At 46.8% G+C, this 17,499-nt stretch overlaps 1 protein-coding gene across 3 annotated transcripts in view; it reads left to right on the forward strand.

Moving 5' to 3' along the window:
* Positions 1-17,165, forward strand: part of PLCL2 (phospholipase C like 2) — a 135,010-nt gene extending 117,845 nt beyond the window's left edge. For 2 of the 3 annotated variants that reach the window (XM_004588305.2, XM_058657174.1), the window contains 2 exons: positions 10,753-10,862; positions 16,379-17,165. In XM_004588305.2, the coding sequence (XP_004588362.2) occupies positions 10,753-10,862; positions 16,379-16,558 (290 nt within the window). In that variant the 3' untranslated portion in view covers positions 16,559-17,165. The remainder of the gene's footprint in view (positions 1-10,752; positions 10,863-16,378) is intronic. The other variant, XR_009244422.1, reaches the window with a different exon arrangement.
* The last annotated feature ends 334 nt before the right edge of the window (positions 17,166-17,499 follow it).

The raw sequence follows: 17,499 nt of genomic DNA on the forward strand, positions 1-17,499 counted from the left end.
ATTCCTGAGATAAGTAGGATGATGGGAAATTACCTATACTGGGTCCTTGACTGCCACTGATTTGGATTGTCAAAAGTAGAATGGGTTTTGATGTCTCAGGGTATCTTTGAGCTTTGTCAGACCAAAGCTCAGCATAGTGAGCCCCCAGGAGCTTTGGGGTTCAGGGGCCCCTTTGCATACTCGATGGGTTGCCCCTTAGACCCATCGCCTCTATTAGTTTCCGGTTGCTTCCCTAGCCATTCAGCCTTCACTTCCTGCTCATTTCCTACTGCATTTCCAACCATCTGTTTGTGCATCAATTTTTGTCTCCTTTCTGTCTACTTTTTCTAACATGTTAAGCAGCGTGTCGCCATGCTTAATAGACAACACCTAAAGCAGAATAGGCCTTACACACTCCCAGCTGGGGGGGAGTAAGCCAAGGTCAACCAGCTGCTAGCCCCACTGAACCTGGTGGACTCAGATTCCTTTGCCCAGAGATTTTGTTGTTGTTGTTTGTAGTTGTTTTTATTTCCTTGTTGTTTTTGGGGGGAGAGTTGTTTTGGTTTTTTTTTGTTTTGTTTTTTTGCTAACTCCTGAGTTGTCACTCTGTTCTCAGGAGCTGAAGGTTAGCAGGTGAGTAGCCATCTGCCACATGGGTCACTCACATCTTGATCTCACCCAACACAGCAAACACAGAATCATCTGTGAGTTTGTTTGCAAGGATTTGTTGCAGAAAACCTGGGAGTCCTAGGACTTCTGTTCCCATTGACATCGAATTGTTTCTCAGTTATTTTAAGTAATACGTCCTTCTCTGGGGATCTGGAGACCCGTAATCTTGTGCCCTCTGTACCATGTCTTACTGTCTAGCTGCAGGCCTGTCACCGGCTGCATCCCTGTGCCATTCCCCTCCTTCTGACGGACAGTTGATGATCGCTTCCCCAGTGACCCTGTGAATTCTGAAGTGCGGGGACCTACGGGCAATTGGGTAAACAGCAATTTTGGAATGACTTGATTACAGTTACTTTAGAAGATCAATCAGGTCAACCTGTATGGTGTCACAGGATAGGCAAACTGCATGCAATCCATCAGAATGAGTCAGCACCTGTCTTCGACGGTGAAGATCTCTAAAGGAGAGACAGGGAACCTGCATTACACACTCGGGACCCTCTGGAACCCTCTCGAAGATGGCATCTCTCTTCCTCCTAAAGATGGGCATCGAGTCACCAGACCTCTCCAAGATCCTCACTTACTCATTAACAACTAACATAGAGTGGAGAAGAAATGATGTCACGAGTGACCTCCCTCCTCTTTCATTCCCTGCAAACCGACTTTCATCACGGATAAAGGAGGAAAAGAGTAAATATCCACAAAGGCAACAGCTGGACCAGCTTGTTCACAGCGAAAAGCAAGCAAACAAAAAAACCCGCAACATGAACAATTGATCTCAAGGAGAGAGCTGGCCTAGCCACACCTGGCTGTCTGCTGTGCCCATCAGCTCAATCCTGTTCTAATAGTTTTACATCAGCTTTCATACTAGCAGTGTTTTTCCTAGATGTAGTCAGGATCTCCTGAGGATGACTGTTTAAAATGCAATGGCTTTGCATTATGCTCAAACTATCGACTCTTTAAGGTGGAGCTGAGGAATTTTAATTGTAGTGGGCACATTCGAGTTTTGAGACTCTCCTTCCAAAGTAGAGCAGAGCAGGTGCCCTTGTAGGTTCAGACTTGACCCAAAGCGACTTTCCTGGCCCCTCGTGGGGACAGTGCAAGTGACAGTGTCCTGTTCCTTCTGCTCAGCTGAACTGACTCTGCGTTTTGGTACCAAAAACATGTGAAATCTATGCATAGTCCCTTCATAACGCACGTCTCCATGAAATTTTTGAATATACATATAGTAATAATTATGTTAAATTTTTTTTGAGATTGGTTGATTGACTTGAAAGACAAAATGACAGACACAGTTGGGGAAGACAGAGAAAGAAATCTTATCTGCTGGTTCACTACCAAAATGGCTCTAACAGCCAGGACCGGGCCAGGTCAGAGCCAAGAGCCAGGAACTCCAGTGCCACCTCTAGCAGGCATGGGAGGGCGAGTGCCACAGCTTGACCTGTTGTGTTACAGTGCCCGCCGCCAACATGTGGTTTCCTTGCATTTATTGCTTATTGTCTCCTTCCAAGTAGAAATGTAAATTCCCTGAGGACAGAAATCTTCATTGGTAAACATATCCCAGAGGCCAAGAACAGTGTCTAACACAAGGCTTGCACCCAATAAATATTTGTTGAGTATAATTAAATGCAAAATCCTAAAATTATTTTATTAATTCATTTATTCAGTAGACACTGGTTAGGTTCTTCCTCTAATTCCAGCCAGAAACTGGAGATTGTGCACATAGACAGGAAATGGACCCGGCCCTCCGAGGGCCCCAGGTTGAGAGGTGGCGACAGACATGCAAGTGGCTCCTGTTTGTCAGGGTTGTGCATGCAGAAGTGTGTGAGCCTGACTGCAGCCCTGACCACACTGAGACGTGGGGAACTCCACCTGGGTCTCAGTGAAAACAGATTATACATCAGGAGATTGAGAAAAGAAGTTAGTGTGGCTTGGCGCAATCGCTCAATGGCTAAATCCTTGCCTTGCACATGACAGAATCTCATATGGGTGTTGGCTCAGGTCCTGACTGTTCCACTTCCCATCCAGCTCCCTGCTTGTAGCCTGGGAAAGCAATGTAGGTTGGGCCAAAGCCTTGGGACCCTGTACCTGCATGGGAGACCAGAGAGGTTCCTGGCTCCTGGCTCCTGGCTCCTGGTTCCTGGCTTCAGATCAGCTCAGCTACAGCCATTGCAGCCACTTGGAGAATGAATCAGTGGATGGAAGATTTTTCTGTCTGGATCTCTCTGTGTAAACCTGTCTTTCCACCACTAAAAATAAATAATTAAAAAAAAAAAAGGTTGGTTTGTCTAGGAACCAAGGCAAGTGGGTGCAGACATTCCAGGTACATACTCATATGCTCACATAAGGAAACTCTTACATACATACAAAGGCAAAGTAACTTAAAAGCAAGACAAAGGGTATGTGTTACTTACGAACACTTGTTATAGAAGGCAGGTGGGGAGAATGAGCCTCACGTGCTGTGAGCATCCCCTCCAGATGGCTGTTGAGCAGGTTGCCTGGAGGGTATGGGACAGGAACCTGGGAACGCAGAAAAGAACCACCATGTTTTGTATACTGTGTAAATTGTCAAATCTATGACTCTCCGTGTAAAAGAAAAAAAAAAAAAAAAACAGAAGTAAGACAGATAAGAAGGAAGCCACAAGGAGCAAGTCAGTCCACACAGAAACGGCTCGCTCCACACTCCTCTTCCGGTCTGTGGTAAAGCCGGCCCACCTGCCTCTCCATAAGAGGAAGGGAGGAGGGGCTTGTTTCACAGTATTCCTCCCTGCATTTCATTAGTACAGCGTCATGGTAATCAGATTCCACAAAAGAATAAAAGTTGTGCAACCTCATCTAACAAAGATTTACCCAGATGGAAGATGCTGGAAGAGGAGGAAAAATCCTCCTTCATATGATTCATTCACAAACTGTAGGCTTGGCATCACAAGGACCTTGTCATCCATCTGGGTCTCAGGGATATATTTAAGAGACCTGGTTTATCTGTTCTGTCTCCTGTGGAATCGGATTTAACAGTTCAAAATCCGTCTTAAAATAATTTTGGCTCTTGTTAATGCCAAGATCGGGAAGAAAGCCAAGACAGAGAGACTACCAAGCCGAACTGTGTGAAAAGCAAGTGTGCCTTTCCACATTGCTAAGGGTGTAAGTCCGCAAACGTCAGATCCTTGGAGTTTGTGAAGGCTGTGTGTACTTAAACAGGCGCAGCGTGCAAATTCACTGGGGAAAAGGGCTCCGATAGCCCCAGTTGGTGTGCCACAAGCCAGGTGCAGGTCATGTTTAATGAATGTGCTGTACTAGAGTTGATAAACCTCTTGAATGAAATCCCAAGCACACCTGTGTCCTAAGGAGGCTCCATCTTCCAGGACTCAAACACACCTCATTTGGAGAATTTCCAATCAATTGCAGTTTTGAATATCTATTTTGTAACCATTTCAAAGAGTTTACCGTTTACTTTTAATTTCCACTTTTCCAACACAGAAAAATGCTCACATTGGTTACATTTGTGACAGTTTTTTAGTACAGAGTTGAAAATCTAATATTTATCAATTGAAGATCAATGTGTCTCTTGCATGATTTTTAAAATTTTATTTGTTTCTAAACATGTTTAGCTATGTGCTATATTTTAGACTCATTTAGATGAGTAAAAAAAAAATCCCAAACCAGAATATTTTAAGGGTTATCTACTTTATAAAAATTTGGCAAGAATAAACGGCATTTGTGTAAACTGGAGGAGGAAATGATGCCATGTTTTCTGACTTGTTCCTCCCCATCAAAGAAAATTTCTTTTTTTATGCCATTTTATTGTGAATATCATCTTTTAAATTTTAGCACTGTTTAATTTTCATATAAGTTTGTTGTCTGATGAAAGATAACTTAGTAGAAAAAAAAAAATAGCCCACTGCTTTTCCCGAGAAACACAAAGCTGGGGTCATGGCATCAGAGGAGGCTGATGGTTGGGTCTTGAGCACGGAGCTGCCATGCTGAGACGCAGTCCTCTGGCCAAAGGAGCAGCCACCACAGGCCCAGAAAAGTGTGTGTGAGACACTGGCTGTTGACCAGTCCTGGACGTAGCTTACCCTAAGTATTAATCCATAGCGCCATGCCTTGCATTGAATGCATTTCATAAGCTCACAGCATTCAAATTGACACCTTTAAACACACTGCATGTTTTGACTCATATAAAGAATATAGCACATTCGCAATTGTCACACCTTTCAAGGGACTATTTACCTAGTTAATTGGTGGTTTTCAAATGAGGTTATTAAAACTTAGACGGGGTTCCGTGTCTTTACTCAGAACTGACTGTTCACTCTTGCCTTACTTGGGTGGCGGCATGGATGAGAAATCAAGGAGACCCGGCTCTTACCCTTGCCTCTTGACTAGTTGTCCCACCATGTCACATTTTATCTCTAAACAAATCATAAACCAGGCCATCCTTTGAGACTTTTATGATGACATGTAGTTTAAATGGGACTAAGATATAGGACAGAGACTAAGAGGGAAAAACACAATTATTTTGTGAAACAATTAGCTACAGTACATATAGATATCAACACATGGCTCTAAACTAAGTAATAATAAAATGATGATAAACATAGTCTGACGTGGGGTCTGGAATATTCTGACAGCAAGCCAGCATGGGGACCCAAAAGTTGTTCCAGTAGAGACAAGATCCCTGTCTCCCTGCCTCGTGGTTACTAGCCTGGTTTCTATTTCTGAACCTGAAGGGTGGGTTCACAGTGGGAGTTCTTACCCCAGCCACTAAGCACAGCGGTGGTGGTGCCAGTTGGGTACCTGCCCCCCCTTTGATGCCTGGTGGCTCTCCCTGGGGCCCAGACAGCCCTCAGGCCCTGGTCTGTAAGAATATTAGGACCCTTGATTTAGAAACTTCTAAATATTGCTCTTGCAGGGTGCTCGTCACAGAAGTCATGTTCTCAGGATCACTGCAATTCATATTATTTTTAGATATATATGCTTCTCTTATCCGTATTTTGTCTGTGAAAAGAATACTTATTAGAGCTGGGAAGCCCTCATTTTCAGCCCCCCACCCCACCAGTGAGAAAATGAAAAGCCCGTGGAAAACCATGGTGGCGTGCATCTTCCGTGGTGGACAGTCCCCACCGGGCTCCGCGTTCTGTTTTTACTGGCTCAGCTGGAAGAGCTGGTCAGGGGAGCTCTCCAGCAGTGTCTTACCTTTGAAGGACCTAGGGCCCCCACTTGACAGGCATTAGTTAAGGCCTGGGTATGAGGAGGTGCAGCTGTGGCATAGTGGCTAAAGCCTCCTTCCTGACCCAGCTCCCTGCTAATGCTCCTGGGAAAGTAGCAGAAGACGGCTCAAGTGCTTGGGCCCTTGCCACTCAGGTCAGAGGCCACGGGTGAAGTTCTTGTTCCTGGCCTGGCCTAGCACCAGCCATCACAACTGTTTTTGGAGTAAACCAGCAGATGGAAGATCTATATAAATATAAATACTTTAAAAGAAAAACAAAAAAGCCTGCATGTGAGGATATTGCTAGACCTACAGTCTCTTTTCCAGAGTGCAGGCATAGTCACTCTAACATTGGCAACCCAAGCAGATCAAAGAATCATTGATAATCAGTAAACCTGGAACATGTGGAAAACTCACACTCCTACTTGTGGAAGGTGAAGGGCCAGCTGTGTGCCATGGGGTTCACAGGCTAAGTGGGAAGGAGGCAAGGCAGAATGGCCGTCTGTAGGCTGCCCGGAGGCAAAGCTACCAGAGTGTGCGGGTTTGGCTTCTTCTTTTTTTTTTTTTAGATTTATTTTATTTTTATTACAAAGTCAGATACACTGAGAGGAGGAGAGACAGAGAGAGGAAGTGGAGCTGCCAGGATTAGAACCAGCAGCCATATGGGATCAAGGCGAGGACCTTAGCCACTAGGCCACGCCGCCAAGCCCCCGGGGTTGGCTTGTTAGCAAAGTGAGAGGACCCAGAATCCTGCAGCTCCCCTGCATCCCATGACCAGGGTGGTGCTGCATTGGCTGCTCCCAAGCCTTGTGTCCCACGTGCTTGGCAGATTGTCTGTTAAGGATTAGAAGGGAACAGATGGACTTGGGACACTAAAGCTAGCAGATCAGTCACAGGAAGTGATAAAGGATTTCCTGTCTCTCTCCCCTGCAGTTGCATGATTTTGCAACAGGCGCAAGGGCGGTGGAGTCTACTATGGGAGGTGCTCACCACATTCTCATTTTCCACTGCATAGCTTGAGTGAAAGCAGAGGGCAGATGCCCCTAGGTTTTCAGAAATTTAAACTAGTCTGGTGGGTTGTTTTTGCTTCATGTCAAATGATAAATCGTCTTGGGGACAGCATTGTGACACCGAAGATGAAGCCGCTGATAGCAGTGCTGGCGTTCCATGTTGGAGTGAGTGCCGGTTCAAGTCCCTATTGCTCAGTTTCTGATCCAGCTCCCTACTAATGGGCTGGGAAGGCAGCAGACGATGGTCCCAGTGCCTGAGCCCCTGCCACCCTCACAGGAAACCCAGATGGGGTTCCCAGATCCTGGCTCCTGGCTTTAACCTGGCCCAGCCCCAGATGTTGAAGTTTTCTGGGGAATGTGTCAACAGATGAGAGATCTGTCTCTGTTTCTCTCCCATCTCCCTGTTTTCTCCAGAAAGGTATCACATCTTCAAGCACATGTCCCGGTGGCTCGGGACCAAGAGAACAATGCAGTTGGCTTCTGAGATGTTCACCGGCCTTCTTCTGTTACACTGATGAACTGATTGGGCTCAAATGTATACCCTCCTCTCCCCCTGCCTCGTTTCACTAGTACTAGGTCAGTGCTTAGCCCCTCTGCATCATGGCATCCTTGTAGCGGGAAACCTTGGGGCACTGTGCTCAAGCAGACCAAAATTCAAGTCCTTCTTCACCTTCTCCACGTTTCTTAGGCAGGGCTACGCTTTGAACTTGATCTGGTTCGCAGCTCATGCACATGGATGGCTAATCTTAAAGTCCGTGGCTAACACACTGAGAGGATAGAAGCTGATTCAGTTGTGTGGTGTAGGAACTGGGCCTAGTGGGAAGTCCTTAGCACACTGGGGAGTGCCCTCCGAAGACAGCCCTCTGGAGTGCATTGGCTATATAAGGCTGAGTCAGGCCCAGTTCCAGGTCAAGGTGAGAATCCTTTTCTTAACTTAAAAAAACAAAATCAGTATATAGTTCAGGCAGGGGATTAGCAAAGTCACTCCAGCATATTCACAAAGACCAGTCTCTAAGTTAATACACAATTCAGTTACTAAAGAAAACAGATGTGGAGCAACTCAAACAGCAGTAGGATGACAGTCACTATTTTGAATTCTGAGCTTTGTAATATTTTGACTAAAAAAAGTGTCACTTTTCTTTGCCCATTTCTAAAAGAAAAATTCCATTTTCTTTGAACTTTTATTAGGCCTTACATATTACATATTTTTATTTCAAAGGCAGGGAGGGAAGAAGAGCGAGATCTTCCATCTGTGGTTCATTCCCCCAAATGGCCTCAATGATCAGAGTTGGGCCAGTCTGAATCCAGGAGCCAGGAGCTTCCTCCAGATCTCCAGTAAGGGTACTGGGGCCTAAAGACTCGAGCCATCCTCCTCGTTTTCCCAGACCATAAGCAGGGAGTTAGAGTGGAACCAGAGCGCATACAGGAGGCTGGCGCCACAGGTTTAGACAACCTACTCTGCCACGGCACTGATCCTAGACCATAGCTATTTGAAGAGGACTGACAAAGGAAAACTGTCTAATGTCTCTTTAGTGATTAGGTAGAGGAGGGTATTGTGGCACGGAGGATAAGCCACTTCTTGGGGCTCTTGCATCCCATGTTGGAGGCCTGAGGTCATGTCTCGCCTCCATTCCCAACCCAGAACCCTGGGAGGCAGAAATGATAGCTCAAGTATTGGATTCCTGCCACTCACGTGAGAGATCCATATTGAGTTCCTGTTCTTGACTTTGACCCAGCCCGACTCCAGCTGTCGCAGCCATTTGAGCAGTTAACCGGCAGATGGAAGACTTCTTTTTCTCTCATGAAGTTTAAATTAAAATAAATAAAAATTTAAAACAAAACAAAAATGGAGCTTAAAATAGTTGTGAAATACAAGCCTCTCAAATTACAAGCATATATGTAGCTGCCTTTGTTTCTTTAAATGGTTTCTTTCTTCCTCTACATCCTTTTTAATCACTGTGCCAGAGCATCTTCCAGGCTTCAGTCCTGCATAAGGTGACCCGTCCTTCACCTGCCCTTGGCCCTGCGTTCACACCCATCCACCCAAATCCCTGGAAGCTGCTCTCCAAAATCTAGGGTAGCCATGTGTCCCAGTTGGAGCAAACGCAGGGAGTACTAGTTCCTAGAAGGTGGAATGACTGTGCCTCCTCCAAACCAGTGAGGGTCTCATTTCTTAGCAGGACAAGGACTAGGACCTAAAACATACTGCAGAGGCTTGGTGGGCAGACAGAGAAACAAACAAACAAACAAACTGTTAGCAGCTTCTTATGTCTCTCATATGTGCATCAGCTTTTCTTGGTGTGTAAGGACCCTGAGGAATAGCGTGCCCGTCAGTCACTGTATAAAGAGTGGCTTTGACATGGTGTGACATATAAAGCCATTACAAATCCAGATGCCCAACCAAAGTGGTAAATTGTACAAAAGAATGCAGAAAATGCCTTGTAAAATTTGCAGCAGTTCCACACTATTTATAACAGGGTAAAGGATTTAGAACAACTCGCCATCCATCAGCAAGGCACTGGTTAAATGAATGCTGCTTCCTCCTCGCCATGAGTGTCTGCAGTCGTTAGGGAAGATCAGGAAACAGAGCTCTGCCCGCTCCCTCGGCTGGATCTCCACTCTGCAGAAGCGGGAAACAAAACGCACCCACGGCGGAGAAATGGAAGGCTTTATGGACATTCTCAATAAGATATACTTGAATGACAAACTTCAGATGATTCAATAGTCTTTCTACTAGTCATCATATTGTGATGTTTAGAAAACAGAATTTAACACCGAAGAAAAAAATGAACAAAATTTAAAGATTCCTATTAATAAGACTGTGTAAATTCGCATGAGAACTATTGAAAATATTTTATTCGTCATTCTTTAAAATTTTATTTTGGGACATATACTATTGGTACTAATTTATGGGATGCAGTATTATAATTCCATGCATGTGTGCAGTATGTATTGGTCAAATCACTTCCACATTTTGGGAACCTGGAAACTCTTTCAAAATACATAATGAAGTGTTGCCCACTACAGTTAGCTCCTACACAACAGAGCAGCAGCACCCCGCACACTGAGCCCCTCTCCTTGTCTCTGCTGTCCTCTAGTCGGCTGTTTCTATGTGGTCGATTTCCACAAGTGCGAGTGAGAACATGCTGTTTTGTCTTTGTGTGTCTGGCTTATTTCATCTGATGCATGTCCTCCATCCATGTTGGCACAGCGGCTGGGTGATATCCCGTTGTGTACAAATACTACAGTTTTTTTTTTTTAATTCAATTGCCTGTTGGAAAACATCGGCAGCTTCTAAATCTTAGCCGTGGCAAATGGTACTGCGGTACACACGTGCACTCTCAGATACAGGGATTTTACTCCCGTTGGCTAAGCACCACTTGTAGGACACCTGGGTCACGGAGTAGCTCCATTTCCAGGTTTCTGAGGAAGCCCCTCGCCTTACTGTTTTCCAAAACAGCTGTGTAGATATACTCCACACTTGCTCAGCAGAAAGGCCTAGAAAACTGAGTTCGGTGGGCATTCCACCGTGAGCAGGAGACGCTCCCTCTCCCAGTCTGCCTCAGTGGCTTGAGAGAGGGACCCCCGCAGACTGCTGCAGCCCAGCTCTCAGCGCCTCTGAGTGCCGAGCTCCTCTGTGCTAAAGTAACAGTGACAAGGATCACTGGACTCCATTTCCGCTGCTACACCTCATGGAGACCTCGCATCTTGCCAGATGCCTTCCACCGTGTGACACTGGCCATGTTCTGTCCCTCCTGTCACGGCGTTCTTAAGAGGGCATGTGCATGAAATTCTGTGAAAGGATGGAGTTGTGTCGCCTGTTCCCAGAAAAATTGATACGGCCAGATTGGGTGGGACAGTAACTGAAATCTGTGTTGTTATTTCTTGCAGCCATGGAATTCCACGAGCACTTGCATAGCATCGGCACCAAGGAAGGTCTGAAGGAAAGGAAGCTGCAGAAGGCGGTGGAGAGCTTTACCTGGAATATCACCATCTTAAAGGTACCACAGGCCTGTGACTCCGCCGGCTGCGTCAGCTCGTGTCCTCCTGAGGGTAACATCCTCTATGCCGGGGGCTGTCCCAACTCACACGGTGCCCTGCCCTCCCAGGAGGCTGCAGACACGCTCGCTTGGTGTGGTGGCTTGGGGACCTCTGGCTGGCTCACTGCAGATTCTGATGGGGAAAAAAAAAAATCAAAAGAATTTATCATTTTGTCCTGGAAGCATTTTAAAGTTCCTAAATGCCAGATGCCAACAGAAAATACCAACTTCAAGGGAATAATTGGAAATGTGGATTCTAGTGACTCAGATTTCATTAACACTTTAAAATATTAACACTGCCTTCATGTTGCCTTGACTCTAGAAACAAAAAATAGAAAAAAATTGTGAGAAGCATAATCAAAGGAAATACAAAAAGAATTTCCATTTGAAAGCAATTTTCCTTCAAGGGAAAAGAATGTATTTCCGTGTCGCCTTGGCTGGTGTTAAAAATTGACTTAGTTTTTTTTATTAGAGAAGTTATACACTGACCTTGGAGAATGTGTCAGTTGAGCAATAAACACAGGTGGACATAACCCCGCCCCCCGAGACAGTGCCTGGTCCTTGCCTTTGTTCTAGCCTTCCTGGTCTGTGGACCACGATGTGCTGTGTCCATTTCTTGCAACTTTTAAACGTTTCTGCCCAACAGTTGGTGCTTTTCTTCCCAGGGGTTGGGGATGTGATGGAGACATTCTTTCATTCTGGATCTTAGGACAACTAAATGTAAACTTGCTGCCTGGTATTCACCCTCCAAACTTCACGCTCAGTTAAATTCAAGACTGTAACGACTTTATCACAGCCAGCCCCTTCAATTTCCTCATTCCCCCACCAGGGGTGTAGCTGACAGCAGCCCTCGGATTTGATCTTATAAAAGGTCCTCCTGCCAAGACTAGCCAACTTGCACTTTCTCATGTTACACTCCTCCTCTGTTGTCATTAAAATAATTTTCATGAGTTCTTCAAGGCACGTCTTGCACATCTCTCGCCCTAATATCTACTTCTAGGTCTTGTGCTTAGAATTTAATCCTGATGCTTTGCAGTTCAGTAAACATCAGACAAGAATTTAAAATGACAAGGGACTTGGCTCACACCCCATCAAAGGTGGTGGAGGAAGAGGATGCATGTACATGACAAGCTTCCTGACGAACCAGAGAACAAAACAAAATAACAGAACAGTTTAAGCCATTGGAAGGAACAAATGCTTATTTTGTTTTTATTTAATTATAGGCAAATAGAGAATTAGAAAGCAGACTTGGCCTCTCTGTGGTCTTGCTCCTCCCGGGTGGTCCCCAAACCAGCAGCCGGGACCTCACTGGGAGCTCTTAGCGTGGGGTGAAGGGAAGGCTCCTGCTTCGCTCTCTGACGCTCTGCTAGGACGAGCTGACAGCGGCCTGGCTGCTGCAAGAAACAGAGGCCGGTCTCAGGAGCGAGGCCTGGGCTTCTGCCCGTTGCCCTGCCACAGTCTGGGGGCAGCCAATGGTAGAAGGGGCCCAGCGCTCTCGCTGGAGTTAGTCAGGGGTTCTCTCCGGGAACAGAGTGGGCTGGTATACGTTGCATTTCCCCCCCATTTTGACATACTGTAGGCTCTGTGGTTTCAATCTTAGGCCTGTAATTACATCTACATCCCTTCAGAGCCAATTTGAATTGAGGTTGTGAGAAATATATTAACTGACTTCCATAAAGTCTTTTTTGTATTTTTCTGTATGGTTTTCGGTTCACAGCTGAGAGTAGAGAACAGCTGTTTTCCCAGTAGCTCTCCCACGTCACCTCGACTGCTTAGCCAGAGAGCAGCCCATGACCACCCAGTAGCCACAGTCCACGGTAGGACGCGCTCGCTACTGTGCACTCTACGGATTTGGACATAATGACCTGTTCCCACTCGTTTTAAAGAAATTTTGACTGTGCATCTGAACTGTGTACAGCTTGTTACGGTATCATGCAAAGTATTATCACTGAGCTAAAGAGCCCCTGACCCTGTTCCCTCTCCATCCAGCCCCCAGCCACCCTGGATCTACGCATTGTTCCCATGGTTGAGGGCGCATGGCCTGTGATGCTAAATACCTGTGAAATACCAGAATAAAAAGTATTTGATTTCTAGATCAGTGTGTCACCATCCCAAACAGTGACTAGCCACAAAATATTTACTAAAAGGCACTGTATTTGTGACCACACACCATCAATAAATGACCTAGCTTTTCTTTCCTGGCCGTGAGCTTTGTGTTGGGGCTGTTCTGGGCTCAGACCTCTGAGTCGGCTGCAGAGGAACAGCGGGGATTGCCTGGTCCCTGTCCTGTCATCTTAGATGCCGAAGGTCACAGGCCTCTTGGAGACGTGCTGTGTGAGAGAGCACAGGGCTTAGGTGGGGCAATAACATGCGTGCCGATCCGGTTGCCAAGCAGGGGACGCACGCACACTCGAGTGGGGCACGCTGTGGGTGAGGGCAACAGAGCATCCTGGCGCCGGGCCTTGCTGCCCTTGTGTATCTGCCATCTTGCTTTATGCCAGTCAGTGTTAGCCAAAGCCAGGAGCCTGGCACTCCATCTGGGCCTTCCCCCTGGATGCCAGTGGCCCAAGCGCTTGAACGATCGTCTCCTGCCTCCTGAGGTTTGTTAGCAGGAAGCTGGATTGGAAGCAGAGCAGCCAGTATTCAGACTCATTCTGATGTGGGATGCAAATGTTACAGATGGTGGCTTAACCCGCTGTACCACAATACTGCCCTGCGCTCTTGCCATATGACCCCAAATCAAACCCCTTGATATGTAGCTATATGAGTTACACAGAAATTTACATACAGGTATTTATAGCAGCTTTAAGAATAACTATCCAAAATTAGAAGCAACTAGCTTGTCCTCTAGTGGGCGAATGGATAAGTAAACTTGTCCATCCAATGAGAAACTATTCAGCACTAAACAGAAATGAACCTTCAAGCCCTGAGAAGATGGAGCGGCCCTCAGTGCACGTTACTAACTGAAGGAAGACAATCTGAAAAGCTACCAACTATGTGACAGTCTTAACCAGGAAAAGGGTGAGGACGATAAAAAAGATGAGTGGTTTTCAAGGGTTAAGGTTGAGGGGATGATTGGGCAGAGTAGAGAGGATTTTTAGGCAGTGAAATTGTACTGTAATACTACAGAATAATTACAGGTAGTACAGTAAAGCCTCACGCAGTGGCCGTTGTGTAGTCATGATGCGGACTAGTTGGCTATAACAAGTGTGCCGCCGTGGCGCAGGGTGTTGGCAGTGGAGAAATACGCACATGGGAGGGGATGGGGGTTTGTGAGAATTCTGTACTTTCTGCTCTACTTTGCTGTCAGTCTAAAACTGCTCCAAAAAATAAAGTTTACTAATATAAACATAAGAGAATTGGAATTTAAGATAGCAAATGCGATATTTAGTTATCAGCTGTTAAAAGTGGAGTGTATGCTTGTGAAGGCAAATTAACTGTTTTAAGAAGAAATTCTATTCTGACACAATATGCAGTATTCATATATAAAGCCCTCTTAACTATTAGGTTCTCAGCACAGGAGCTCAGCGCATAGTAAGGATGAATAACAGTGGAACTCTCAGCTCAGCTAAGCTGCGGAACATCTATTTATAGTCCCTAATTGGAAGTCCCTCTAAGGCAGGGAGCTCATGAACAGTCCCTGGTGGGCAGGAAACCACCCAGTGGATTCGGGCCTCACAGTGGTTTGAACTCGCATTGCAGTTTGGTCTCACCAGCGGCTGCGGTCTGATGACAGGTTCCCTGCCAAGGTGAGTCCTTCCCCACCCCCCTCTGCAGCCGGCCCAGAGCTCTCTTAGTCCAGGAATCCTGGGAGGGGGCGCACACTGGGAGGCAGTTTAAGAAAAGGAGCAGGGATGTGAGTGTACCCCCCCAAAAAATAAAATAAAAACCTACAGAGGAATCTTAAAACAGAATAAATTAGGGGAAAGGAAAGAGTGAGAAGTGAGCCAGGAGAATAAGAAAAAAGGGAAGAGGATGCTGTAAATCCAACTGTTCGTGGAAGGCAGGCTACGCTGGAAAGGAAAAATAGGACAAGAAAACCAAGGCAACATGTTAGGTTTACAGCAGTGGGCACCGTCGGCACCGTCTGCTTTGCCCTCGGGCTCAGCAGCTGGCTCCCACGCAGGGACAGCGCCCCCTCCCAAGACCTGCAGCAGAAACCCGTGATCTTGGTTGCCACAGTTGCACAGGTGGCGGTCCACTCACCTAGCACACAACGGTCACGGCTGCTGCTCATTGCCCAGAAATGCCCAAGGCAGCCCTGCCTCAAAGAAGTCTCTGAGCCCGTGTCAAAAACAGGTGGACAAACTGCTGAAGTTGGTGACCAGACCTTGCTAAGTAATGTCTGGTTAAAAAAAAAAAGTGTCCAGGGCCCAGTGCGATAGCATAGCAGATAAAGTCCTCACCTTGAACGCCCCGGGATCCCATATGGGCACCGGTTCTAATCCCGGCGGCCCCGCTTCCCATCCAGCTTCCTGCCTGTGGCCTGGGAAAGCAGTCGAAGATGGCTTAAAGCTTGGACCCTGAACCCGCATGGGAGAGCTGGAAGAAGCTCCTGGCTCTTGGCTTCAGATTGACTTGGCTCAGACCATTGTGACAACTTGGGGAGTGAACCGTTGGGTGGAAGATCCTCCGCTCTTTCCTCCTCTCTGAATATCTGCCTTTCCAACAAAACTAAATAATAAAAATCTTTTTAAAAAATGTGTCCAGAGAAACCTGCCCTTCACTCCCTCTTCCAGCCGCTGCCCAGAGAGGACCTATGGTGTGCCCAGGACTGCCCAGGACTCAGGGGAGGTGCGAAGGCCCAAAGCCAACCCGCAGCGATGGAGACATCAGTGGTTGTCAGGGGCGGGGGTAGGGATGAGTGCGGCCGTGCAGCTGTGGTGCCAGGCCCACTCTGCGGCCATGGCTAGCCTGCGTCTTGATGGCGTGGTGACCTGATTCTCCGCATGAGATAAAGCACCTGCACCCGCCTCCACACCTGCTCTTGACCCCATCCTGCAGTTAGGGGAGACGCAGAAGGCATAAACAAGTCCTCCACCACCCTGGCAGCCTTCTTTACAATGATTCCAGAAAGAGAGTTAAATAAAATGCCAGCTTAAGAGGGGGAAAAAGACTACCCAAACAGTTAAGGGAAGATACAACGTCAGCCAGGGAAAGCTGGAATGGCATGCGCACATAACTCTACCTGGATGTATAAATGCAGAAAGGCTGAGACAAGCAGACTTCTAGGAGTGTGGTGTTGAGACCGGGATAACAACCGGTTTTTTGTTTTGGGTGGGTTTTTTGTTTTGTTTTGTTTTTAATTTTTAAATCAGAATTGACCTGTTCAGATGCACTGCCAACAAGGAATAAATGCTCCCTCTTGAAGAATCAAAATATTTCTGTTTCAGCAGAGGGCCTGTGTGCTATTATTGTTAAAAGTATAAGAGCAAATCATGTTCCATGTCTTACTGAGTGGCGTCTTCGTGTTCCAGGGGCAGGCGGACCTTTTGAAGTACGCCAAGAACGAGACTTTGGAGAATCTGAAGCAAATCCATTACGCTGCTGTTTCCTGTGGCCTCAATAAACCCGGCACGGAAAACACGGAGGGCCAGAAGCCCCGCCGGAGCCTGGAAGTCATCCCCGAGAAGGCCAACGACGAAACCGGGGAGTGAGCCAGCGCCGCGGGATCGGGACCCGCGGAGACACTGAGACGCTGGCTTTGCGCTCGCTGAAAACGGGATCTTAAAGCACAGCTGGAACCGCCCATCGCAGTCTATTAAAACTGTGAATGTATGTAGCAATCCTGCGTGTGAAAAGCAAATAAACTCTACCAAGAAATCATATTCCTGGCCAAAATATGCTATATTTGTATACAGAGACACCCTAACACAGTTCCAGTGTGAAGAACAATTACACAGTCTAGAACCATTAGGAAACAGGCGTTTTCCTGGGTGAAAACATTTTCTTAAGATGGAAACGGCTTGGACTGTCAAATTAGTATTTATTGGAGGAGAAACCCTAATCTACTCCTTTTTAACTTGTGTGTGGTTGCCAGATCTTGGCGGCATGCTTGCTGAGCCATACTTACCAAGGAGAATGTAAGTGGACAGGCTCCCCGGGCGCCCAGGGGCCCAGGGAGCCACAGAAGACAAGAACGTGCAATGGACCGAAGCTCCTGGCTGAGGCCTCCTGGCGAGACACGATGTGGAAGCAACAGACTGTAAATAGTTTTTCATTGTATGAAGTAGTGTTCACATTAAAAAAAGATGTTTTATGATATTTCTCCAATAAGCACGTGCTTTTGATGCAACTTTCACTCTTTAAGATTTCCAGTTCAAAACATCCTAGCCCAAAAGTAGCCAGTTACTTGTGGAAATCCCCCTTTTGGCTTGACTTTGGCTTGTAGTAAGGTTTTGCTGGTGTTAAGCAACAGCAGCTGAGTGGGAAGAAGCAGCCCCAACTGCTCCAGCCGCCCCCCAGTCCCCCGAGCCCCCTCAGCTGCCCCAACTCCCCCAGCCCCGCAGCCCCCCAGCCCCCCAGCTGCCCCAGCCCCCTCAGCCCCTTCCTCCACTTCAGCCGCCCCAGCACCCACAGCCCCCGCAGCCCCCCAGCC

This window comes from Ochotona princeps, chromosome 30 (assembly GCF_030435755.1).
Source record: "Ochotona princeps isolate mOchPri1 chromosome 30, mOchPri1.hap1, whole genome shotgun sequence".
Taxonomy (NCBI): domain Eukaryota; kingdom Metazoa; phylum Chordata; class Mammalia; order Lagomorpha; family Ochotonidae; genus Ochotona; species Ochotona princeps.